General features: G+C 40.4%; 1 protein-coding gene across 1 annotated transcript in view; it reads left to right on the top strand.

Annotated features, from left to right (window-relative positions):
• Positions 1–26,568, top strand: part of KIF26B (kinesin family member 26B) — a 276,855-nt gene that overhangs the window by 63,536 nt on the left and 186,751 nt on the right. Inside the window, exon 3 of the mRNA XM_039698003.1 lies at positions 22,891–23,424. Within this exon, the coding sequence (XP_039553937.1) occupies positions 22,891–23,424 (534 nt within the window). The remainder of the gene's footprint in view (positions 1–22,890; positions 23,425–26,568) is intronic.

The following is a 26,568-nucleotide window of genomic DNA, read 5'->3' as shown; positions in this document are numbered from 1 at the left end:
TATCAAGTACTCAAGTAGCAGAGCTACCCTATGGCCAAATTCAATGAAATTGGTAAGATCTTGAGGGTCCATTTATTGTCTGCTGAACTGCATCCTCTGGAGTGTGGTATTGATTCATTTTGTTTTGTTTCCCCTGTTGGGTGGCTGAACTCTGTTGGGGAAGAGCCGAGGGCTGCAGGTATCATGGTGCTCAGTACTAGAAGCTCTGCAAGTAAGAATGGGGGCTGTGAGAACTTGGGTGCTGAGCTGGCAGTAAAACTGTCCCTTAGGAGTGTTGCAGGTTGCTTCTTCCTGACTTGTAGTACATCTTCTTTTCTCAGCACCAGTTAGGTTGCCCTGGTGCTATATTTAAAGAAATGGGAGAGATAACATTTTTAACTTCCTGACTTTTCTGATTGTGCTCTCTGTTCATAAGGACCTGAAGATGAGTGGAATTTTGATTGCTAGTGTTATTATGGATCACCCTTCTGCTCCTTAATACTATTGTTCCTGCTCTAGTGTGGCAAAGATGATAGGCTTAGGTTGTAACATGTCTAAAAGTGTGATGCTCATGTCCCTGTAGCTAAATATGCCATTGCACATAGACCTTTTCAGTTTTAATTCCTTTCCATCAGATATTTAATGGTGACTCAATGTTCAATAGCATATATGGGTGTTCCTCCCCACACCCCCAGGCCAGTATACAGGATTCCCATGTTTTTTCCCATTTGAGTATTACCTAGACAGGCTGTTTCTAAAATCAGTTTCTGTACTTTGTCCAGGATGTATGCAGCTAGGCAGCACTGGGTTGTAGGCGGTTTATAAAGATGCCTATGAATTTTTTTTCCCTCTTTGTAAATGCATTCCGCTGTAAAATTGAATTATTGTGAAGCTACACATAACCTGAGAAAATACACCTGAACTGTAGAAACGGAATGTGTAAGAGATGTAGGCCAAACTTCAGCCGTACAGCCTGTGCCCAGGAGGCTGATGGCACCCTGGCCTGGATGAGCAATGGTGCAGCCAGCAGGACCAGGGCAGGGATTGTCCCCCTGTACTGGTGAGGCCACACCTCGAGAGCTGTGCCCACTTCTGGGCCCCTCACTGCAAGAAGGACATTGAGGGGCTGGAGCCTGGCCAGAGAAGGGGCTGGTGAAGGGTCTGGAGCACAACTCCTATGAAGAGCAGCAGAGGGTGTTTAGCCTGGAGAAAAGGAGCTTCATGAGAGATCTTGTCAGTCTTTATGACTGCTTGAAAAGAGATTGTAATGAGGTTGCAGTGGTCTCTCTTTCCTAGTAAAAATTGATAGGACAAGAAGGAATGTCCTCAATCTGTGCCCGTGGAGGTCTAGGCAGCATGTTAGGAAAAGCTTATTCACAGTATTGGTTGACAAATACTGGAACAAGGGTCCCCAGCAAAGTAGTTGAGTCAGTGGACTTGGCAGTGCTGGATTCATGGTTGGACTCCATGGTCTTAAAGGTTTTTTCCAACCTAAATGATTCTATGATTCCAAACTTTCTGTTAATCTGTATCAGCACTGTAGCTGTCAGAAACATGTTTGAGAGGGCAAGCAGGTCATCAATGAATTTCAGATCAGAAATTCACTAGTCTTTCTTCTTTTTGTAGGTAGGTGCTAACCTACAACCTACCTACCTAAGTCCCTATTCTATGAATGATGCTAAAGCCAAAGCAGTTTCATTTTACTGGAGAACCTTGATAAATTGTTAATCTGCTGCTCCTGAGAATAGGAGTTAAAGAGATCCACTCAGGAAGATATATTGCTTTCAAGGATAAGCCCAAAGAAAATCAATCTACAGCCACCCGATAAGGCTACTTCCCTGTCGGGTGGAACTCTGTTTATTGCAGAAGTTAGTCAGCCAGTTATCCACACTGGTCTGGAAATTGCTGTAAATTTTCAAATTTACAGTATTTTTTTTTGTTTTTATATACATTAGTGTTGTTTGCATTACTGTTTTTTGACTATCGTGAGGGTTTTTGTTCTGTGGGAAGGTGTGTGTGGATTGTTTGCATTTTTTTCTTCTTTTATGCTCTTATAGAACATCTATATTGCTTGGTATTGTGCTTTCACATCCTAAGGAGCCATCATCATTTCATAAAGTAGATTTGTTTGAGACTACTGTTAATTTCAGAATTCAGAAATGTATATCTAGTTTTAACATATTTACAGTTTTTGCTGTATTTCTTTCATAAATTAAATGGCTTTAGTGTGAATTAAGAAAAGGTAAAGAACAAACATTCAATTCCCTGATTTTTCAGTATTAACAGAAGAATCTTGAAAGCATCCTCCTACCCTAGCTGAAAAAAACTGATGCCTTCTACAGGATTTAGAATATATGGATTTGTTTCCTCACTGCAGAGGCTCTCAGTTTAACCTGGTTGTGTTCTTTGGATGCTCCTTGGGTATAAACACACCTGCCATAGCAGCGACAGATTCATCCTCTCATGAGAGTGATGGTGCTCTTTTCCTGTACCTGCCATTGCTTAGACCAGAGGGGCAGGAATGTCTGACTGTGCTTTATTTACCAGTATTTTACCAAAGGGGAGTCCAAGGTTGATATTCAATCTCTGGGCTAATGGAGAAGAAAAATTACAAATGTGGTTCTCTGCTGTCATCTCATGGGTGCTGCTACACTTCTGTTATTCATGTTGGTTATTCCAAACACTTTTAAAGGTATGATTTTTGGAATAGCCTTCTGGTCATTTAGGAACTGCATGAGGCCAGCCTTAAATCACCCCATTACCCTTTGTTCTTTTTAGTAGTAGGTGGAATTATTTTTTAGTGCCTAAGCTGATTTAAAGGAGGAGAGCTAGCAGCAGATTTCTTTTGTACTTAAGGTGAGAGTAAATTCCCTGTTTGTGATTTGTATTTGACAGTACTGTATGATTCTTCAGAACATAAATATGTGCTTTATGTGGTGACCTTAAGAGCTCCTTTATCTTGATGATGTTTTTCAAAGTGAAGAAATGATCGGGCAATTGTAAGGTAAGAGTCTAAACTGAAACAAAATGACATGGTCTGTGGAGTTTGTCTGGTCGGAGGCTGATTCATCAAGTTTAATCCATGCTTCTTTTCAAGCTGCCTGTGGAAGTGAGAAGTGTAGTTTTTCTTTTATGCTGTGTTATTTTGTGACATTTTCTCAGAATCTGTGAGTACTTTTCTTCTCCTTGTATTACCTGTGAACTTCCCTCTGCATGGGTACTATCTGGAGTGTTCACATGGAATGTTCCTACTTCTGGGAGAATGCAAGCAAAGCTGGTCAAAGCAAAGTCTTTGCCCTTGTGTTTAGGGAATTTCAGGATGTTTGTACTAGGAATCCATGTAAATAAATCACCAGCAACAATTTTCCTTTTTCAGTGGAGAAAATGACTTGGAATGTATTTCAGTATTTTAGCCTTGCTAAACTACATGCAGTATAATGCTTAGTCAAACCACTTGATGTGTTTAGGGTGTTTTATAGTCAGAGAAGGAAGGCACAGTCCTCAAAAGTTGACTTTACCAACTCAGACTCTCTTAAAGGTGACCTGTTTTCCTCCTCTAACTGTAGTGCGTACTTAGGCTCAAGTGATGTCAGAGTATCCCATCTTTGTATGTGGGTTTATGATGCTGTCCAAATGCTCTTCAGATATGAACTGAATTGAAATCTTTTGCATCGTATTCTCTTTTCATGCCTGATGTTACCTTTGGATATATTGCCGTGTCAGTGAGGAACTGTTAATACTCTTGGTTTTGTCTTTTTGAGGTATATGTAATTGTCAGCTTTTCAGAATAGGTTGAAGTTGTGGTACAGAACTATGAGAGTCACAAAAAAATTCAGCTGCATTTGTAACTGTGTCGCAAAGTCTGCCAAGTGTGTGGACTCCTGTAATTTAAATATCTGCTTCTCAAATTCCACATGGATTTTTAAGACACAGAGTGTGCTTGCACCAGCAAAAAAATGGTTCCAGGTATTTGTCTTTTAGTAGCACTAATAAAATCTTATCTCTGAAGTAGTTGCACTTGTCATTGAGAGATCCCTAAATGAGGGATCCTGACCTTATCACAGATTCCAGGTCAGAGAGGCTAATGTTTTCTATGCTGAACTTTTTATTTGATAAATGAGCCTCTCCTTGGTCAGTAAAGTTTCACTTTGCTGACTATTTTGATTTTCTTTTCCATTTGTTTCAACTGCCTGCATAAATTCCATTTGCACTGGCTTGCTGTATCCTTCTCATCATGGTGAGTTTTTGGTCCTGGGCTAACAGCCTGCTTTGTAAGATGTGCTAAATCTTAAGTTGGATGGAGAAAAGTGGATATCTCATCAGCTCACTAAGGCAGTCTTGGTAGGGGAAAAAAAATGAATATACTCCTTTCACTCACACTAGTGCTAGTTGATCTGCCATCTGGGGCAGATCTGGCTTTCAGGTGGGGTGTAACTGCTTCTAGTTTTGTGTTTGGTATCATCTCCCTCTGTTCCCTGATGGCTGGGCTTTGGTCACTTGGCAAACCCAGTGGTGATCTGTATGGTAACAGACAGGAGAGGGATTTGCAGTGTACCCTTGCTTGTCTGTGGGTTTGTGAGACAACTTTAGGGAGATCAAAGCAGAGAAAAAAAATTACTTTTTCTTAATTATGAGTACTAATCCAGTAGAGGAGGTAGCAGAATTTGAGTAGTATCTGTTATCTAGTTTGTACTGTATGGAACATAGCTTGGGGGGCATACATCTGTATCTTGAGTTTTTGTGTATACCTTGAAGATTTAAATTAGACTTAAAAGCTGAAATGTGCAATACACAGAGCCTTCAGTCTGATGCATTTCTGCTACTGCTCAAGCCTAGCTCCTTGGCAATGCAACCTGCTCTCCCCTCTGTGCAATGACTTCCAGTGAAACAGTGCCAAACTTGGAGTGCTCAGTGAGTGGGCTTAGCATAACTGAACTATTAATTAAAATTTTGGAGTAGAAACTGAATATCCAAGGCTAGTCAGAGTGAAACTACAAAAGTGTGTATTTCTGATTGAAATATATCCCTTGTGCACCTAGCTTGAGGGTGAGTCTCAGTAGAATTCCTTGCAAATCTCCCTGTTGCCTGTTTCACATTCAAAGTAATTTCTTTGATTTGGTTTTCTCTAGCTGCATATATTGTGATTTGTGTGGTCGATGACTGTTGGTCTAAGCACCTGGTATGTCAGAAGAAGTGTTCATACTCTATTTTATTTGCTTCTCCATCTGGAGAGAAGATGAAAACTAACAGTTTAATTTTAGAGCTGAAAGATGATTGCATGCTGTAGTGGTGAGTGGAGTAGAATTTAGGCAGAGCAAAATGTCCAAATATCCACTTTCATAATGTCTGCTCACTAGTGTTTGTGTTTCACTTCAGTCAACGCCCTCCATCTATTAATGTTTCTCCACCATACCTAAAAAAATAAATTATCTGTTAAATCTTCTTTACATGCACAGCTAAGCTGGCAGGATGTTGGTTAGTAAAAATTAAAATCTTGAGCAGTAGCTCTTTCAAAGTTAGACCTTTTCAAATTATGCCTCAGTTGAGAGGTTGATATTCATTAGCTGTTTTGAAGAAGGGGATGCTGAAGAAAAAACCCAACTAACTTGATGGTATTAATTTGCTCAGCTATTTGGTCAAAGGTTGCTTATGGCAGGAAAACATCGTCAAAGACAATGTTCCAGAAACTTGCTTTTCTGTTTGCTCCTTTTGAAAGGGGAAAATAAAATGCTTCAAGAATCAAAAATTTTCTTTATTTAAGCTTCTCTAATTTTAAATGAGAACACTATTTTCTCAGTTTTTCAGAGACGGTGAAAAAGGGAGTTAATTCTTGGCATGCAGTGATCTTTTAGCATTTCCTTCATGGTAACTGCTGTGTGCTGTGTTGGCTGATAGTTGTTTGAAGTGCCATATACAAAGAAATCCTATGCTTTATGGAAGGACTTATATTTAATTAAAAAAAGGCTGGAAAGAAAGTAAAGTTGTTGGATGTCTCTGCAGTATTTATAGAAGAGTGAGGAGTAAAGGAAAACTTTGGGACTGTGTATGGAGGGAAAATGGAAAGATGCAGTCCTGAAATTCAGTACTAATGGAATTAGTGTGAGCAAGACCAGGCCCTGAGTGTTTTAAAGGATATGCAGTCTTTAAAGAGCTAAAGACCTGCTCTTGTTTTCTGACTGCAGTAAAAGTTGTTTATCATTAGAGGCAAAAAAATTGGACTCCTTCTTGCTCTTGCAAGATTTAGTTTCTTTTGGTTAGTATTTTACATTAAAAAATCTAATGTGTTTCAAGTTAGGGTAATTTGAGGTTTTGGATAGGAGCTCTCTAATAAACATAATCAAGAAAAGATGTTCCATGGAGTAAGTTGCATAATATCTAGGCTTGTAACTGTGTTTTGCTTCCCTATCTGCCCCACCCAACCAATACCAGAAGAGTATACATTTTTTGGTTTTTTTTAGCTTTACGGGGTTTCTATTTTATTTTTTTCTAGTCACATATCACAGTGATATCTTGACTTCTGAAAAGTTTCAGGCAGCTGGAAACCCTGGGGAGATCAAAGGAGCAGGAGAGTGTTGGGGGGATGGCAGGCAGGGGAGAGGTGGCTGGTTCAGCACCCACAGCTCTTCATGTGCATGGTGCCTCAATGCTCTCTGAGAGCAGAATTGAGAGGGTGGTATTGCAAACACCTGAAAACTGAATTTTGTACTGGCATCAAAGCTCAGTGGTCCAAGTCAGGGAGTTCCTCAGCTGTGAGCAGGGTGCTGTGGGTCTGCAGCATGGCTATCCAGACACCATGTATGTTGGCCAAGCCTTTGTACAGCTCTGTGGTAGCTGTGACAACACATTTCCCTCACATGGGATTTTTCTGCAGATAGGACTGCTGTGATACCATTGAAAATTATCATCTGGGCTGTTTCTTGTACTGTTTACTTCTGTTTTTAGACTTCTTTTAAAATTAAATGAACTTTGTAGAAGGCAAAGGGACAACATTTCTGTAAGTTACTGCACACTCATAAAGCCATTATGGCTCAAATATGTCCCTCCCTGTGGAAGTCCCTTTACAGCCTTGTTTGGCTACATGAAGAAGCTCTGGGTTGCAGACTACTGACTTCACCCTAAAAAATTCTTTCTGTTTCAGACATTGCTCATAGTGACTTAGGTAACCTGTTTCATGGATTTATCTCATGAGTGATGTACTAAAGCTGCAAATGAGATGTGACATAGGAATCACTTTCCTGAGATGAGACCTAAGGACATTTTAATGTGTTGCATCAAGAATAGGCTTAAGGCAGCATCCCAAATGTGTCAGCAGGACCACAGTTGCTTTCCACCCTGGCAGAGCATGTCCCAGGGCTGCAGGGCACTGTTCCGCACATTTGCTCCTGCTTTGCAGTGTGCCACAATGTATTTGACAGTATCATTTGATCGTATGAGTTCTGAGCCCAGTTTGTTTATGTACAGTAGGTGATTTCTGCTCTGTCACTGTAAAGGAAGCCTGAGGATTCCCTCATCTGAGGAAGTACGGGAGAAGGACTTTCAGTAGTGGTTGCTGCGATATGTAATGGGTGTGTACAAAGATGTACAAAGAATCTCTGGCAATCGTGTCCCAGATGGCAGCTAGAAAGTCTGTTCTGCCAGGTACTGTAGCCCATGCAGATCTGGATTGCTCCAAAAGAAAATGAGGAAAAATGTCAGGAGCTTCCATCTGAACGTCAGGAAAGATTTTCACCATGCAGGTGACTAAGTACTGACTCTAGTCAGTGCCCAAAGAGGTTGTGGAGTCCATTGGAGATGCTCAAAAGCTGTTTGGACCAGACCAGGTCCTAGGCAGTCTGTTTTAGGTGGTCCTACTTGAGCAGGGATGTTGCATAGAGATCAGTTCCACGGATCCCTTCCAAACTCAGCTGCTCTGTGATTCTGTTTCTTTGCTTCTCTTACTGAAGAGTCTACAAGCACTCTTGGATCAGCCAGAACTGGGGACCTGGGCAAGTACAGTATATGAAGTGCATGGTTTTGCAATTTCTGTTTGGGACTGATTTTGCAAGAAGGGGTCAGAATTATTTATTTATTGTGTTGCAAATTTCATCTTGAAGTTAAAAATGCTTCTAAATGCCATTCAGAGAAATAACGTGGGCTGTCTTCAAACCTTTGCGATTTCTTTTTGTATTGCCCTCTGAGAGCTGACTTTATGTGCTATTAAATAGTAAAGGCACTTTTCTGTGTAGATTTTTAAAAAATACCGACATGGGCATGACGTAGCCATAACAAAGTTCAGGACAGAGACATGTCAGTGCTTATTTGTGTGGAAGAGGGCTGCAAACACCTTATGTGTCTGATACGTCTGGCATTGCTGCCAAGTATAAGTGTGAAACCAATTTCATACAGAGCCTGGCTGGGAACAGGGGCAGAAGGTTGGGTGGAGAATGAGAGGTTCACATCTGTTGTGGAAGATGGTGTAGAATGTTCTAGCTGTGCAGGTATAATTCTCCCTTGAAATAAAATGAACTTAATAAGTGGTGTATTCAATGTTTATTTTTTTAAAAAAAACGTAAAAACTCTGAATGTATACATACACGTGTCAGATTTCATTAGTTATATTTGCACTGGATACCAACTGATGTCTCTGTAATCCTTCCCTTTTCCATGTCCCTTAAGTTTTACATAATAAATTCAGAAAATGCTACAGAAGTGGATGCCAGAAAAGGTCTCTGGTGAAATTTTGTGAGCATGCCAGAAAATATTCTATGGATGGCAACTTGGGAGAGTAAGTTAAATTACAATACTAAATGCAGGGTTTAGTTGAGAACATGAAAAGCATTTAAAATTAAGGGAGGGAGGGGGAGTTGAACTTCCCAGTAACTTCAGACTGCCAGTCCCTTTGGTGATCAGTGGAGTCCTCAATGGGGACTCTGTAAACATTAATAAAACAGAAAGATCCCAGTGTTCTAGTATCACATCTGGAAAACCCTAGAAGACCTTATATGTAGCTTGTGTAGTGTTGATGATAAAATAAGTTCAGACAGATACTGTGAGCTGGAGCCACAGTTCTGGTTATTAATATCAAACTGTACAAATGGCTGCAAAGATAGCTAAAATGTTTGTAATAAAAATGTCAAATAATTTGATTGCGCAGCACAACTATATATCTATCTGCAGAATTGAAATATGGGTCATAAAAAAAAAAAATCTACTCCACTTTATAATGTACCAGGTGGAGCCACTGAATGCTTTCAACGTGGTCTATTGGCATGTAGGAGCCAGGTCCTTGCATGCAGCTTCAAGCTTGCTTTGTTCTTCCTATGGGACACAGCTTGTGTTCTTGCTAGCTTGAGTACTGCAGTATTCTGGGGTTCTTCTGCCTGTGTTACTTGCTCATAAGAAAAGTAAACACAAATTAATTACTAAATTACTGTAGGGCAGTCTCAAACCTTTGCTCAGGTCCTGAGTAGAAGAGCTGACAATGGACAATCTGTTTCATTTTTGTAGTATATGACTTACTCGGTGGCTGCTTTTTTTTTCTCTTTTTCTCTTTTTCCATCTGCTGCAGTTAGCTGGACTTTGGGGACACAAGAGATGGCTGGTCTTGCACACCTTCTGCAAGAAGAGTAGACTGTGTCCTTTGTTGCCATGCATGAAGGTGGGCAATGCAGTTTCTGAGGAGATGGAAGTTTTTAAACCCCAGAAGGCTCCTCTGCTGAGTGGTGTGGCCGGAAGGGCGCAGCTCTGTGGAGAGAACAGTCCAGCGGCCTTGGCAGTCTGGCAGGATCTAATGATCCTGGAGGTTAGAACTGCAATAAACAACAAGAAATCTTGGCAGCTTTTCTTTGCAAGGCTGTTGGCTTCCCTGCCTGGTGTCCCTGCTCAAGAGTCCCTGTTTCTCCTCGTGGTTTATCTGAGGGCTGTAGGCATCAAGGTCTGGGATGCAGACACTGCTGTGGGAGCTGCCTGCAAAATGGCTTTGGGAATCTGGCCTAAAACCAGAGTGGCACCTTTAATCACTGCTGACCTGCTCAGGCTCCTTCAGCCCTCTGACTCTCAATCTTATCTCCATCTCAGTGCAGCTCTTCTGCTCCACCACTAGAAATAGAAATAGTGAGATTTGATGCTAATTCAAATTATGCTCCTTAGCTAATTCATTATGCTCCTTAGCTTGTGCCTCATATCCTTCCCATCTATAATGGGAACTGTCTGGGTCTGCCGGGATCAGGAGGAGTAAAGTTTTATAAAAGAGGTAAATAGACACTAGTAGTAAAATGAGAACCAAGCTCTGGAAATGAAACTAAGGAAAATAAGGTAAGGCAGTGGTAGGAGAGTTTTCTCATAATTGTTTTCTTTCTGTAGCTTTCAGCTATTCAGATAAAAATAAATTTAAGCCAGTAAAATAACAACTCCTTTTTTTCCCCCTTTCCTTTCCTTGAAGCATCTTTCTCAGATTATGTTAACACTATTGCCTTTGTTTGTTTGTTTAGTTCTTTTTTAAAAAATCTAAATCCAGATGTCGATTTGTCAATAAATAACAAAAATAAGGTTTTTATTTTCAGGTTGCATGAATTATGCATGTATGTAGATTTTAAAATGTGTTTACTTAATCAGCAGTTGCTGAAATTCATAGAAAGTACTTTAAGAGGCCATTGGGTTACTCTGCTGATTGTAAATTATTTTTATTTAAGGAGGTTTGTCTAGATTTTCTTTAATTTGGTTTGATTTCTGAATCTAAGACCTGAATTAGTAGTGGGGAAACCTGGAGCTTGATTTAGAGAGTTACTCTGTAGATTAATTGCGGGAGGTGCCCTTGGGGTAGAGGGAAGGGCACTGTCATAGTGGCAGTGATTGTTTCTAGAACTATTAGCTTGCTTTATTCAGATATAATTCCCATTTCCCTATTGATAATACACTGGGTGCACAAGAAGTCCTGTATTAGTCTGAAGTCATGATCAGTGTCTTTTAATCTTTACAAAAGTTGGAAATCCATACTGCCCCTCACTGGTTAGAGAGCTTTTCATCTGAAACTGTAACTTGAGGTACATTGTATTTTTGTTTAAGGCTGGCTAAAGTTACCAGCCTCTACTGGAACTATTTTCCCCTTTTTTTTTTTTTTGTGTGGCTCGCTTGGGGACTATTTGGAAAAAGATTTGTAATCTTAGCCTTCATCAGACCACACAAGTCAAGAGGCTGATCCCCTCTTGGGCTTGTCAGCAGCCAGCTTAATCAGGACAGAACACGAGCTGTGGTGGGAATGGGTTGGACATGTTTTTAGCCCACACTTGTAGATCGGTGTCGTGGGGGGCCAGCAACACTGAGCTGTTTGGCAGGGAGGGCTCATTATGTGCCTGTCCCCTGTGGTCCCTCAGCAAGGGCTTGAAGCTTCTGTTCACAGTGAATGGATGTGGGGAGGGGAGTGCTTGGCCTCCTTCAGCTGTGAATGCTTTCATTGAGACCTTGGTGAGAACTCTTTCCAGCTGAGCCCTGCTGCATCCCTCACCATTTGAATTGCTTGGGACTTTGTGAGGGTGCAGAGCATGGGATACAGGCTGTGGCAGCCTGGGGTTTCACAGTGTGAGTAACTTCGAACAAACCCAATGGTTCTGCACTGAAACAATGCTGACTTTTTGAGTTTGCGTTATTCTTTTTCAATAGGTGACAACAACAGGAGGTTATTAGTACTGTACTCCAAAGCTCTCCTAATTTGTCTGTAAAGATATATATTGAAATAGAGCATTTACCAGCCTGGAGAAGCTTTACAGTGGTAAATGTTAGACCATGTTGCTTGCTTCTGGCTGTGAGTGTTCAGAAGCAGCAGTGGTCTTAGGGAGTTGTCTGTCCCCCACAGGATCATATTGTACCCTATTCCTACTTCAGCTAGATTCAGAGTCATGAAGACTCCTTCTATACCCACATCCCCAGATGCCTGGCAGCCAAGATGGGCTCAGCAGCCTCTGGACCCAAGCTGGTACCTTCCCTCAGGGCAACCTTAAATCACACAGCTGCGTCAGCTTGAGTCAGTGCTGGTGTGGAAGGTGCCTTCTGGATCACTTGGCACAGAAGCAGCCAAATGCAGGTTCTGCAGAAGCCATGGTGAGTGGAGTTGGAGCTCTCTTCTTGTCATGTAAAGCCACACTCAGCAGCCCGACAGCTTCCATCCTGACCACAGCTTCTTGTCTTCTCCACACATCCTCCTGCACTCACCAGCCCCTCAAAGCCAGACTCTATCACCTACTCCTGGCACAAAATACCAAAACCTGTGCAATTCCTGCCTCAGCAGATGCAGGCAGAGTCTGCTGAATTGGAGCTGAAGCATATGCTGCAGTATACACACGCGTTTATAGTTTGGGTAGAAAGTCACACACTGACATAGTGTAATGAAATTTAGCAGGTATGTTTGCAGCAGACTTAAGAAAAACAAGCTGTGTGTCATAACACACTTTCTGCCATGTGTGTTGGCATGGCTGAACAGTGCAACTACCCCAAGGCTGGAGAAAAGAGCTTTGCCTGGAGAAAAGATGTCCTGTGCACAGCAGTTTGTCCTTGTGCTGTTGTAAGGGAGTCGTGACAGAGTTACTCAGTTTGCTCTGAAAGTAGTTCAGAGTCCTGTTACTTTCATGAGTTTCTTCAGGATGTTGTTTTTTTCTCTTTCTTCCCCTTTGCATATTACAAATATTTATACTGTGCTAATAGAGGATAAGCTGATCTTGCAACTGGAATGGAAATCTGAAAACAATTTTGCTCATGAAATTATTCCCAGCTGAAAAGCTGAGGTGTGCTCCTGCCTCTTGCCCTGTGTCCTAGGTGGAATAAATGTTCTTTCATGGCTGCTCCAATGCTTTTAGATTTGGCTGCATGGAAGTTAGGGGAACGTGACACCCTCAAAGGCAGATTTTAACTTTTCTGGTGCATTTTTGTTTTCATATGTCTGTAATATTTTATGCAAGCATAAAAATGGTATCAATATATCTAAACTGTTGTATATGAGAAATCTGTCAAATATGATGAGATCAGAAGTGATAAAATAAGTTTACATGCATATAAAAATTTCACTTCCGAAGAGAAGTTTTTGATGTTACACCTCATTTTAGGTGTTCCAGGGATCACAGACAGTAGTTATAAGTGATTTCATGTGCACAAAAGAAATTAAGCAAAACCATAATCAAACAATTTGATAACTAGATCACTAACAAGCTCTTAATATAACTGTGCTAATGAAACAGCTATAAATATAAAATTATATCTGGTTACTGTCTAGTATTACATCAAAGCTGAGGAGCTTTCACAAGCAAACATAACTCACACTGAGATAGTGTAAAACTGTTAGAATTGAATTTCACTGGGTTGCACACTGGGATTTTTCTTTTCTGAGTTCACAGCATTAATAAAAACAAACCCAAGCACTAATAAAGAATAACAAATAATATTATGCACAGCCAAAGTGGTAAGTATGGTGTCAGTTAACCTGAGCTGGGATTTGTGTGGAGGGTGAGGTGGGGTGTCACGGCAGAGGGGCAGGAGAAGGGTTGGAAGGTACCTGCAGAGTTTGGGAGTTGTGCACCTGATGAGCCTGGTGAGCCTGAGGCTGGACTCCAAAAGGCTGTGCAAACCAGGAAGGGAGCATGGCCATTGTTTTGCTGGCAGGAAAGGAACAGGATGGTGGTGCTTTTCCCTCTCTGAGGTAAAAAGGGGATTTCCAACAGGCTGAGTCACTGAAGGGTAGTTTGATCTTGGACACGATGAGAGTTTCCAAAGTCCTGATGCAGAAGGAAGCAGGACAGCCCTTCTGTGGGTGAAGGGCTTGGGGCGAGAAAGAGGTGATAATGATACCAGGCCAAATGTTGTTGAAGGGGAAAGATTTACCAGATGGCAGTGAGACTGTGAGAACCTGTATGGCTAGACAGCAGGGGATTGTGGCTGCCTGTGGTGCAAGTGCCTGTCAATACCTGGTATGTGGCCACTATTTAAAGCAGCAGCCCACTTTAGGCCTGGTATGTGTCAGGGAGGATGTTTCAGACAGGTGGTGTCAAACCTCAGTGTTGCTTACAGGATGCTCTTATGCAACTTCTGTCCATCCAAAATACATAGCAAAATAGCTTAAAGTCTTTTGGGAAAGCAGGGTGGCATAGAACTCATTGATAGGAAATTTCTGATCTTCCTTCTAGGTCAGCAATTTTTTACCCCATCAACAGCCCTTCAAATTGCTTGTGTCAGAAATTAGGAGAAAAAAATTCTTTCAAAGGTCATTGCCTCTATTTCTTCTCTTTCCCTCCTTCATCCCCTTCCAGTTTCACCATCAGCTTCAAGTAGGTATTTTGTCTTTTTCTTCTGTAGTCTAAAGAATTGTACAGTCATCTTAGGTCAGTTCTGAGCATCCCAAGATCTTTTAACTAACCTTCCAGCTTTCTCAGTGCCTACTTGCTTGATCCTGGGTGCATTCCCATGAAGGAACTAACTTCTAAAGAAGGCGTGTAACAGCTCTGGGCATACAGAGTTGCATGTTTAGTTGAGAGAAAAAGCTGATGGAAGTCCCCAGTCAACAATGCTAGTGTGAGATGTGACTGCCACTGAGTGGTAGGAGCAGGCTTGTGTGCAGCTTGGAATGGTCTGCATGTACAAGGATTTGAGAACCAATGCGGAGAGGAGACTCATTCCTGTTTCCAGATCACATATTCCTAGCAATCTGAAGTTGAAACAGAGAAGAGGCAAATACATTTGTTTTTCATGTGCTTCTGTCTGTGAATGTGCATGGGAGAGGCTTCATCATTACTGTGAAGCTGTCTTTGTGATCTCCTTTCCCAGTGGTCAGGAACAATATTTATTTTCTTGTTTCCTAGGTGGCATGCAGATAAGCTCCATCTGATTTGAATAAAGTGGGAAAAAATTTACTTCTACTTGCTAAGATTAAGATTTCATGGGTTGCTTGGCATTTTCATGTTCAAGGACACGAAAGATGATCAGTTTAAAAGTGTGAATTTCAAATACAACTCTTCAGGTTTTAGTCTGTGATTAGTTCTGCACTAAGACTTGCAGTGCTCTAATTCTAATCATTCCATATCCTTGACATTCCCAACTCCTCTCCAGTCAAGATGAGATGGGCAGAAATCTGATAGCAGCTGAAAAGAAACTGGAAAAGTGAACCTGAATGAATGTTTCTTGAGGAGAGCATATTCAAGATGAATGAAAGGCAGCTTTGCTGCACCTCATTGGAACCTCAGTGTGAAGTGGACGAAGTGGTGATATTCTTTCCAAAAGTCAGGTGAATTAAAACAGAAGAACACAATAATCCAAAATGAAAAGGAAGTTTTGCAAAGGCAGAGTTCTTTACCCTTTGTATAAGCCATCAACAACTGTATCAATCTATTGACTTTTTTCCTTTTTTTGGTTATTTCTTCCCTTCCAGAACAGTGGTCTTGCATGCAATTTAAAGATAATAATGCTCCTCAGGGAGGCAAGAAAAGCATACAAATGAGCTGCATAAATGGTTTAAAAAAGCAGGATACAAAAGTTAGCTGAGGAGGAGCAAAAGTTTTTGGTTCTCTGATGCCTGTCAATTGTATATGTGCTGAAGCTGAACAGATTTGTTAACAAAATTTTACATATTGAATAGTTCTTTTGAGATTACTAAATCATTAAATAAACCCCACAATAATATTTCTAATGCTTGTTTGCTAAAAATAAAATATTCTTTTGTTTTAAAAGCAGTTACAAGTGGTTTTAGCTTACCACAAACCTCTTTTAAATCAGGGGAACAGTAAGCATATAGGTGTCACAAATACTGTCCTGACCTTCTCATTTAGTTACCCCACTTCAGGTATGACAGCTTTTCAAGAAGTCACTTGTTACTGTGTCAACAGTGGCTCAGTGCTGGCATTTGTTAAAGAACTCTAATGCTTTCCTCTCAGGAAAAGCAAGCTAAACTTTGAAAATTTGGGTGTTTGTCAGAACAAGAATTGCTACTGTAGCCTGGTTACTCAAAGCAGTTTAAGTGATCTATTGATTAGATGTTCATCAAGGCTTCTATTAATGGGGAGGTTTGAAAGGGTCAAAGAAAAACTAATGTTATTCCAATGTTTTAACTTGGCTGGCCCATGTAATCCTGGGTCAGTCATGCTTTATGCTTATCCCAGATGAGTTTGAAAGGGTGGGTAAAAGGATATCAACCGCACAGAAAGCGTCTTTGTGAACGGCATCAGAGGGATTTTTTGGCAAAAAGGTATAATATCTACCACTATGGTGAGGAGTGAGAGTAACATTTGGTTAATAAGGCTGACAGTTTGTAAGCTCATGAAAGCATATAGTCCTGACAATAGCTGGGTCACATTTGTGGCTGGACATAGTTATGTGAAGAGGCAGCAATAGCCACTGTCTTCTGAGAGGTGACTGGAAACCTGAGCAAAAATGCTTCTGAAATACATCTGGGCTCCATGCATGACACTAAATTGCTTATAGCAATGATGCATAAAATACCAGGGGATCAAGGTGAACAATCAGTTGAACACAAGCTCATAGTATGCTCTGGTGGCTAAGAAAGCAAATGCAATCTTTCCATATCCAGTCAGGAAAGTAGAATGCAAAGAACAGAGAATAGAGATGCTGCTTTTTCTAGCATAAGGGTTGAGGTTTCTGCAATTCTGAGTTTGTTTTCTATTCTTTGTTCTGTCAAAAGGGTGCTGACAAATACTGCCTTTTCAGCAACAGCTGAGTTTTTCTGCCACATAACTGGAGAAGAATCTTCCCTCCAGGAGACCCTGTTACGGTGTGGCCAGAGACTGAGCAGAGCTGTAGACAACTGCATAGCAGAGCTCTTTGGTCAAGACTTGGATTTGCACCACTGAATGTGTATTTAGATTTTCCTGCTGCTGTTTCATCTCTTTTTCCAAACTCAATTAAAAATCTGGCTGCTGCCTAGCTATCGAATGCTAACACAAACACCTGTGTGCCAGATGTGTACAGCTGTAAGTCCGTCAGTGCTGATCCATCAGCAGAGCCATGAGCCAGCCCACGGAGCAATTAGAAAACGCATTTTGTTTTTTTTTTTCTCCTTCTTTTTCTGTCCCATTTTTAATCCTCCTATTTTCCCAGGGTTTTCTGTCTTCTGCTTCCTGCTGCTGTGAGTTTGTAAGGTGAGCCCTGCTCAGACTTTCTGTCTCTTTCAGATAAGAAAACAGCCTAAACCAAAGGAACACATTTTTCTGGCTGCAGAGTGGCTGGTTAATACTGACAAGTGTTAAATTATAGAAGTCCAAATGTCAGTTGTATGTTCCAACTCCAGAAAAACACCTTGAAATACAAATGCTGTGAGGGTTCCACCAGACAGGATTAAGACTTCATTTTTGAGCTCCCCCTCTTTCTGGAAAGAACTGGTCTCCCAGATGTGTTTTGGAGATACTGACTGTAGGACAGGGTGTACTCTTACTGCTTTTTGAAATGAAAGGCTCAAGTCAGCAGCAGAATGTTCAAGTTTGACAGACAAGAATGGCAGTAGTTGAAGAGGTGAGGCATAATAATACTGCTGAAGTTTTTACTGCAGTTGGTAAGAGAGTGCTTTTACAAGGGCTTTCTGGAAACAGGCTAATGTAAAAAGGCTTTTCTTAATTGTGCTATGCTTCCCTTATGACTACTCTCTCTACTGTCCTCAACATGGAGTAACAGTGGGGAATGTTGCTGCTAGGCAAAGGAGAGAGTTTCAGAAGGAAGAGAGTGAAATATGTTCTTTTCTAATAGAGGAGATGGTTTCATTTGCTCAGCTGGGATTGACAATGGATGGCTTATTTGAAGGTGCCATGTTTGGTGTGAGGGGTGACTTCTGTGGCAGGGAGGGTAAGGAGTATGATCTTGCCCAGAGAAGATGTCAGTTGTTGTGTACAGAGCAAAGAACAAGGGAGGCCACCTTACTGCTCCCTTGGTCTTGCCCATGTACAAGCACACACAGCCTCTACTTACCAGAAGACCACTTGTGCTAGCGGAGATCCCGCCAACTGAAGAAATTCAGATGATTCAATCTTTACTGAATGAAGTGAACTGATTTTTATCCAAGGGCTCCCAGCTCAGTTTGATGGTGCAGTGCTGCTAATTTAGAGTCATAGTTTATATCCTGTCATGCTTATTTGAAGAAAACCTCCCACTGACTTCAGTATATTTGGACTTTTGCTTTAACAGAAGTGGTGCCATTGTAACCATGAGGAGCTGTTTTTTTTTTTTCAACTGTTTGGGGTCTGGAATGCTGCAAACAGAAAATCTCTCAAATGTAGCCTAGAAGACGATAGGATATGTTTAAGTTAGGATGCAGAGTCACTTGGAAAATAGTCTAAGTGCCTCTGAAAAGTAAATTACAACTATCATCTCTTTATTGAGCTGGAAAGTACACCCTCAAGAGAGAAAGGAGAATGGAGGAGATTTTTTTATTTTTTCCTTTTATCTTTCCCCCCCCTCCTCATTTTTTTTTCTAAATAGAACTGTTGACTAACATGATTGTGTTTAGAACAGAGATGTTTACACAGTCATGGAATAACATGGGGTTTTTTATCAGGGTAAAGCTTCTCTCCTACTGAAGTTTCTTAATTAGTTCTTCTACACCCTGCCTGTGGAGTGGGAGAATATGGAAAACGCACTCCTTCCTGGGAAGAACTTTGATCATTGCTTTCCTCTACCTCTCCCCTTACCTTGTGTGATGGATTACACACCAGCAGTCATTTCTGCATGAACCCTCTCAGAAACAAAGGAACTCCATGAGTCTTCTGTGAGCATCTTCAAGCAGAAGCTGGCCTCTGTGATTTAGTTAGTATTGACTGCTTTGTCTTTCTGTGAAGAGCAATGAGTAATATTGGTGTTGAAGAACACAATTTGTACAAGAAGGTCTTGAGATCCATTGTGTATTTGATTTTTCTCTGAGGTAAAGACGTAAGGCTATCATGTCTAACTTGCATAGGCTGTCATTGACCAAATAAAACACAGTTATGTATGAAATCTTAGTGAGTATGACCCATATTAGTATCTGCCTGCTGTATGCTTGCAGGAGAGTAGGATGTGTATGAGGTATTTGTATATGAATCTATGATCAACTAGGTTCCTTGTAAAATGTAAAAGTGCAGATTGTTCATTTTATTTCTTGTCTGTCTCTGTGTCCTCAAGCTAAGCTCATCCTGCTTTTGTTGTGTCTCCCTTGTGAGCTTTGTGTAAATGTTTGTGTGAAACAGAGGGTGCTTCATGCTGGAAGTGGTTGTTTGCTTTCTCTCTTGAGGAGGATGGGTTCTAAGCTGGATGGCAGGAGGGAAAGGATTTATTCTCTTTGTCATCTGCTTTCCTAGTGATGGAGTTAGAACACTGTGAACACTATACAGCAAGATGCAGATTTATGAAGGGGTGTGAAAGAGGTGGAGAATGCTTTTGCATTACCTTGTCTTACAGTAATTATGCAGTTCCTTTCCCCCCATGATGTCAGGACTGCATTTACCCTCACAGAGTTGCTTGTGTACTTTCGTGTTTCTTAACGAGCGCCCATTCTTTGTATATATTTTCACTGGGTAAAACAAGAATTCCTCAGCTTACCTATGATAGGTCTCTAACACACAGAATTTGCTTCCATCATCCTCTTTTTGTTTTACTTCAGGAAAAAAGATGAGAGATTAATTACTATCTGGGTGTTTACTTGACCTTGAGGACTCAAAGGTAACGTGAAAGACTTCTTGCAGAATAGCTCAGTGTGCACTCTGTTTAGTTTGCTGCTTGCCTCGTGCATTTATGCAATGGTCTGTGTTGTGGTTGATCTCCTGAAGCTTTCAGACCTCTTACATGGCTTCATTTGTTTATTATAGGAATAGAAGTTTACAGTAATGCTGTTTATACTAAAGTTGGGTGAACCATTGCATCCAGAAAAGAAACCATCATGATGAACCTTTGCCCTGAACTCAAAGCAAACTCTCTTGTGATTTTTAAAGCTCTGTTTCAGTTTTCAGTGTCACTATGCTTTGTTCTGTCAGGACTGGAAATGAGTGCCAAAATATAAATGGTATTTTCAGTGTCAACCTCAGATTTCATGAGCAAATCTGCTCCTGTGCCAGGGAGTGTGGAGTTTCTTAGACCTCACAGGTTTTGCTAGAGACCTGAATAACCTTTTTCAGCTTCTGCTGCTCTGTGCAGCTGGCTCAAAGCATTTATCCAGCGAGGCTTGCCCATCACCTTTGTATGGGATGAGATATTGGTTATTAAACTAATAAGCATTCCTGGGGGAATGTGTGCAGATGATGGTTTGCAGATGAAATACTGAAACAGCAAGTGTAGTGTATGTGCTCTTTGAGCAAGGCTATAGGGATTGTTCGGCTTTGGCCTCTTCCCTGCTAGATATGTTGTAAGGCTGTCAGCCACTTGTGTGAAATTATAGTAGAGCTGCCTAGTGCAGAATAAGGAAGTAAACTCTCTAGTCTCTATCAGTTTTGTTTTGAGAACAAACTGTGACTAATGTCCTTCTGGAAGCTGAGTTTACCCAAATTTATTTGCTGTCCCATAGACTTTTCTGTTTCATATCCCAGATTTGGATCCAGTATTGAACTATCCATCTAGTAGATTATGATAGATTAGTAGGGCCAGTCTTGGGAGTAATCAGTTCAGGTTGTGCCTGTTTCTTGTTTCTGCTCCTGAGGAGGAGCAGTCTGCCTTCTTCTCTCCCTCCCTCTTTCTCTGTGTTTATTGTTGTATCACAGAACGATCCGATGTTTGTTTTAACACTGAGATGAAGCTGAATTCACTGCTGTCCAGCACTCTTTAAAGTTGGTGTGCTACTTGAATATTTATATCATGCTGACATTTGCTTACGTTAGAGAAGGCTTTATTTCCTTGGAATATTTATCATAATATTCAGAAATTTCCATGTTCCAACTGCTGCTGGATCTGAATGTTGTATATAATTACCTGGGTCCAAGCCCAGTTGCTTTGGGGAAGTTAACTTTCAAAGAACAGCAACCACCTCTGTAGCACTTGCTAGCTGAAGAAGCAGCTGGCAAGGATTTTTGCTGCACTGATGTGGAGCAGCCTGAAAAGAAGACTCATACCTCACTTCAGCTATATAGGCAGCCTTGTCTAGCTCGTTATGGGGAAAATAGAGAATAATTTCCTGGCACACCTGGCATCATGGAGTGGATGCCTATATCTGATGTGATCTGTTGACCTAGTTATGGTCTGGGATGGAAAATGTGATTTGACATACTTTGCATCCTGTTTTTTCCCCCTGATTTCCACTGGTCCCTCTCCCAGAGGTTAATGGGGAAGGGTTGGTGCAGAATCCAGTTCCTGCCTTCCTGACACACTTTGATGCTCTGACCCCCTTTGTGTTTGGAATAGAAATGACCAGCTTGAGGCTTGATCAGACCTCAGCCTCCTGTTGTTTCCCATCAGCTTATATGACTCTCCTGGGCTTCTGTGGCTGGAACTGCACTTTTGCTGCTGTGCATAAGAAGGCACTGTGATTTATGAATCAATTAATCACTGCATGCTGAGGAGCTGTTCACGGTAGTTAAACAGTGAAAATAAAATGCTTGAGTCTGTAATAAAGACAGATCATAATGAATATGACCCTCTACCAATGAATTCTCTCCCTCCCTATATTATACCCCCTATCCACTTTCCCAGCACAGCCAAACTATCAAGACATGAAATTTGTCTATCTCAATGCATGGGGTTCATCAAATTACTTAATTACTTGATAAGAGTGCTGTTTATTTGTGGGTTTTTTTTCCCCTCACACAGACATGCACTCTGATTTTGCTGCTAAAGCTGTTAAAACCACAAAGATGAAGAGAAAAAGATTCTGATACTCTTGATTTTAAAACTTTTTGACTACTCATAAAAAAAAATAATCCACCAGTAAGTCTCTAAAAATTAGGGAGGGGCAGGACAGACATCTGTAAAACCATGGAAATGCGGTGTGAAAATTCCAATAAATATTTCCATCAAATAACTGCCACTTTTTACTCTGTGCAATGCACACATCATTGCTGTTTCTAAAGCTGTGTGATACTGTAAGAACCAGACCAGTTTGGTGACAAGCCTGCTTGTTTGGCTTCACAATTTGCACTTCAGTGATGGCAGTCAGAGCAGGGTGCACGTTGCCTGTGGGCAGCACCACTGATGTTCAAATATCTACCCATGAGGTAAGGATATGATACAAGAGGCTTTAAACCTGATTATGTGGTTTTGCATCAGAACTATGCTTTCAGACAGATCATTAATTTTATACATGTATTATTTAAAGAAGATTTATACTTTTTTGTTATCAGCAGATACTCATAATAGTGCTAGAACCTTTAACAAAAAGGTGGTCTGTTTTCATTTGGTTTTTTCTTCTTTTTTTTTTTTTGCTGGAAAGTGTAATCTTGGTAAATGACTTGATCAGCTATCCATCTATTTTGAATTCTGAAAAGGATTTTTGAGAGAGTGGTAGTACTTTTTTTTTTCTGTCTTTGAAGTGTTAAATTTTTGTTGCAGAGTATTTCCTTGGTTTTCTGAATACCAAAAGCTGAGGTTGATGAGTAGGTGGATTTGTGAACATTGCAACAAGTCCGCTGGCTATAGTGGAGTTGCTCTTAATCTCACCTATGTAACTAAGAGCAGATTTCATTCAAGCCAGAAATTAGGTGCAGTGGTGTGAAGCAGGTTAATTCCTTTTCTCTGCCATGCATTGAAGCTTGCAGTGGATTTATAATATTTGCCACTTATCAGTAAAAAAATTTTTCCTTTCCAACACAATCTGGTTTCTCAGTTTTGTTCAGCTCTGCTGCTGGCATATGTTGACTATATCTAATTGCCTTTGTTTGCATTCTAAGCTTATCTCATAAATTTGCTTTTGAAATGCAGTTATAATGTTTCACTGTGGAGACTGTGGTTAAACATTTCTCTCCTGTCCCCCCTTACCCTTCTCTGTTTGATTTTTAGGACCCAGGTTTCTCCTCAGTGATTCATGAGAAGCTCCAAGTTCCCAATACCATTCGTAAGGCATGGAATGAGAAGGACAACAGATGTGACGTTTGTGCCACACACCTGAACCAGCTGAAGCAAGAGGCCATTCAGATGGTGCTGACCTTGGAGCAAGCTGCCAACTCAGAACATTATGATGCCTCACCAGGCTCTCCCCCACCTCTCTCCAATGTCCCCACGTTGGTGAGCCCCCGGCACATGGGCAGCCTGCAGCCCAGGGACTGGGCCTACGTGCCTGCTCCTTATGCTCCATCTAATTATACAGGCTTTGTTGCCAACAAACACAGTGGAAAACCCAACAGTCTAGGAATTGGAAATGGGGTGGAGAAAAAAAATGGCTCTCCTGGACACCAAGCCAAGGTCAGCTTTCAAATGGCCACCAGCCCCAGCAATGGCAATGTTCTCAACTCTGTGGCTATCCAGGCCCACCAGTACCTTGATGGCACCTGGTCTTTGTCAAGAACGAATGGAGTCACTCTCTACCCCTACCAAGTAAGTATTCTCAAGTAACAGAACATACTTGTTTCCTTCCCACTGAAGCTGGCAGGGATATACTAACACTGTTTTCTCCTGTGGGGCAGAAGTTGAGTTGCCTGTGTAAATGAGCACTAGAACAAGGAGTGCTGTCTCCCTGATAAGGGATTGAGTTGGGGGAGACACAGATCAAAAGCAGTATTAATGAGAATACCTTCTATGAATTCAGCTGTTACTGATAGCAGAACTGAGCTGTTGTTTTTAATGGCAGAGACCTAATCATAGAGTATTTTCAATTATTTGCTTACACAGTCCTCACTCACTTTCACTCAAAATACTCAGAGCAGCAGCCACACTTGGTTACTGCCAAGAGGAAAGTGACACTATTGCACCAGTGTTTTCTGAGCTGGTATTCAGGAAGGATCCAGATGATCTTTTATTCTATCCTCTGTGTGCGTGATTATTTGGGAACACAGCAGGCACTACCTCCTTTGACACGTTTTAAGTTGCCTATGTTCTTGATACCAGTGGGTTCAATGGGTCCAGTAATCTCCAGATCCTAGCAGTTCTGGGAGATTTTCATGTACTTTTCAGCATGTTCTTTTCCTCCTCTTTGGTCTGCTGTTTTCTAGTACACCACACCTGTAAGTACCTGTAGAACCCATCCACGTCAGAGGGCACAGAAGAAGCTTTTTTGTGTGACAGGAGGTGGGCTTTCTGACATACTTAACTGCAGCTGGTGGGATTTTCAGAGTACCCAAAGCACCTGCAGATTGTGACATACACCTGTTCTTCAAATGTTCTCACAAATGTCCCACTTAGCTTCCTTAGGCACGTAAATAACTTTGGAGGTTGGTCTTTCTACTAAATTATGAACATATTGCGAGATAGATACCTAAATTAATATTTAACTTTTATTAGTATGACTAACTGATATTATAGCCAGAAAAAAAACGATGTTATTCATAAGCCTTAAGATATTGTCATGCAACAAAGCAAACTGGGTAAAACCAGAAATGAAGTACAGTTATTTTATCTGGAAAATATGTGACTTTATGCTTTTGTGGATTTATGCTCTACTGAACCTGAATCATTTTTGGGTAGATCAGTATGTGATCATAGTTTTGATCTAAGAAAAAAAATGTAATCTATGCTTCAGCTAAGGAAAAAAAAACAACCTAAACAAAGAATGCACCTTAACAAATCTGAATAATTGTTATTTGTATGAGGAAAATTAGTACCATTTTTACTGTATTCACAATCTTTTAGGTTCATGTTCTGTGAAAATGTGGGTTTTGTTTACTTTTTATAATGTTTGAATTTCCTTGATGATTAATTTTTTCTTAAAAAATATTCACCAATACAAATCTAATATTCAGAATTGTCTAGGCTGATTCTGTAGTTTGTGTCTAGTTAAATTCAGGGCTCTCCCCTCCCCTTGATTTTCAATAACCTTGAAATAGAAAAGATTGCCTGGTCTCATGACACCTCTCAGCCAAAAAAAAACCTGCCAAAGCCAACACAAAACCAACCAAAAGCCCCTACTAACAGCAAAATAAATAAAAAATGATGAACAAAAAAAATCCCAAATGAGCCTAGGAATGCTGCTCTGTGTTAGAATATGTTGATTGTAAGTTTCATTTTTTCCTTTAAGATTCTACTCTCAAATGTTAAAATTCTCACTGTACTCAAGTTGCCATGTATAATTCTACAGCTGAGAAAAAATAATGATAGCTTTTTTCCTTAAGCACACTAAAAGGATTTTATTGTTTGTTTACATAGTATCTGTATTAGAGTGGGAATTAGTCAAGTAAGAAGAAAAACTTTGAAAACTAATTTGTTTGTAATTTCAAATGTTGGTAAGATGCAAGCTTTTCTTTTTTTCTGCTTTTGTGTGCAGAAACCAATCTTGCTTCACATTTTCAAAACATATTAGATCTCTGTCCCACATAAAAACATTTTTGTTATGCATTTACAGTTGCAAAACTGCTGGGGAAGAGCATGAGGAAGATGAATCTGTTGTCTGATCTTAATTGGATCCCTTCTTGACTTGGAGGTGAATTTAAAAAAAAAAAAAAGTGGTGCTAGCCTACTTATTTGTGAATGTCTATATATTAATTAAGTTTTCTTGCCTTCCCCTAAGAATAGTGATTAGAGAAAACTTCATTGTGCGTAAGCTAAGAGGAGTAGAAAATACTTTATTGGGATAAAAAGCCTTGCACTTCTCACAGAGAAGAGCAGTACCCTTCCACATCATAATCTTGTTAAATAGATGTCCAGGGAGAAGTCAGTCTCATGGCTGTAGACTTAATGGCACCTGTGGTAGACATCTCCCATTGTAAATCAGCTTTTGTTAGACAGTCCAGATAACTTGAAAGAAATGGTTGAGTACCTTGAAAACTGATTGTGATGTCTTTCTTAAAGTATCATGAAAAAAAGAGAAAACATTCATTTGAAAGTGGCATTCTGTGGCTCAGAATTGACTCACTGCAATTTTAAGCACCAAAAATATTCCTGCATTTGTGACTTGCAGGAAGTTTCTCCTTTATTAGCGTCTTCCCTACCAGACTGCCTAAAATTAGAGCCTTTTTATGGGCAGTTAATTACTATTTTTTTTTCAGTTCCAGTAGAAAAACAATAAAAATAAATGAATATAAAAGGGAGTGTTGTGATATTGTAAAGTTCAACTGCTGTAGTTTAGGACAAGTGTTAAATGCCACTATTCAATTAATTTTATAGAAAGAGAACTTTCCAATGAGAAGTAAGTAAAACAAATCAGAATTTATACATTACCAGCTTTATTATTGCATATATAATATATATTATTATTGTTTAAAATCTTAAAAAAAAAAAAGGAACTGTACCAGATTTAACTGGCAATGCATGTCAGATCTAAAAAGTTTTCTAGTAATTTCATGGATGCATTATTGGAACTAGTGAATGGAGTCTCCTAAGAACATCAGAGGAATAGCTGCTAAGAATTTTTTAGGCAAAACTGATCCTACCTGGGGTTGGGGAGATGGTGCAGATGACCCCATCAGTTCCCACTGTGCCTGTTTTATCTGATTCCATATTTAGGCACTCCTTGAAACAGAAACAAAAATCTGGTTCTAAAGATCTGTGATGTCCCCTAGGCCTGACTCAAAGGGGGCTGAATCAAAT

Source organism: Passer montanus, unplaced genomic scaffold (genome assembly GCF_014805655.1).
Source record: "Passer montanus isolate IOZ18808 unplaced genomic scaffold, ASM1480565v1 scaffold12, whole genome shotgun sequence".
NCBI classification, from domain to species: Eukaryota; Metazoa; Chordata; class Aves; order Passeriformes; family Passeridae; genus Passer; species Passer montanus.
This window is presented reverse-complemented; position numbering and strand designations above follow the sequence as displayed.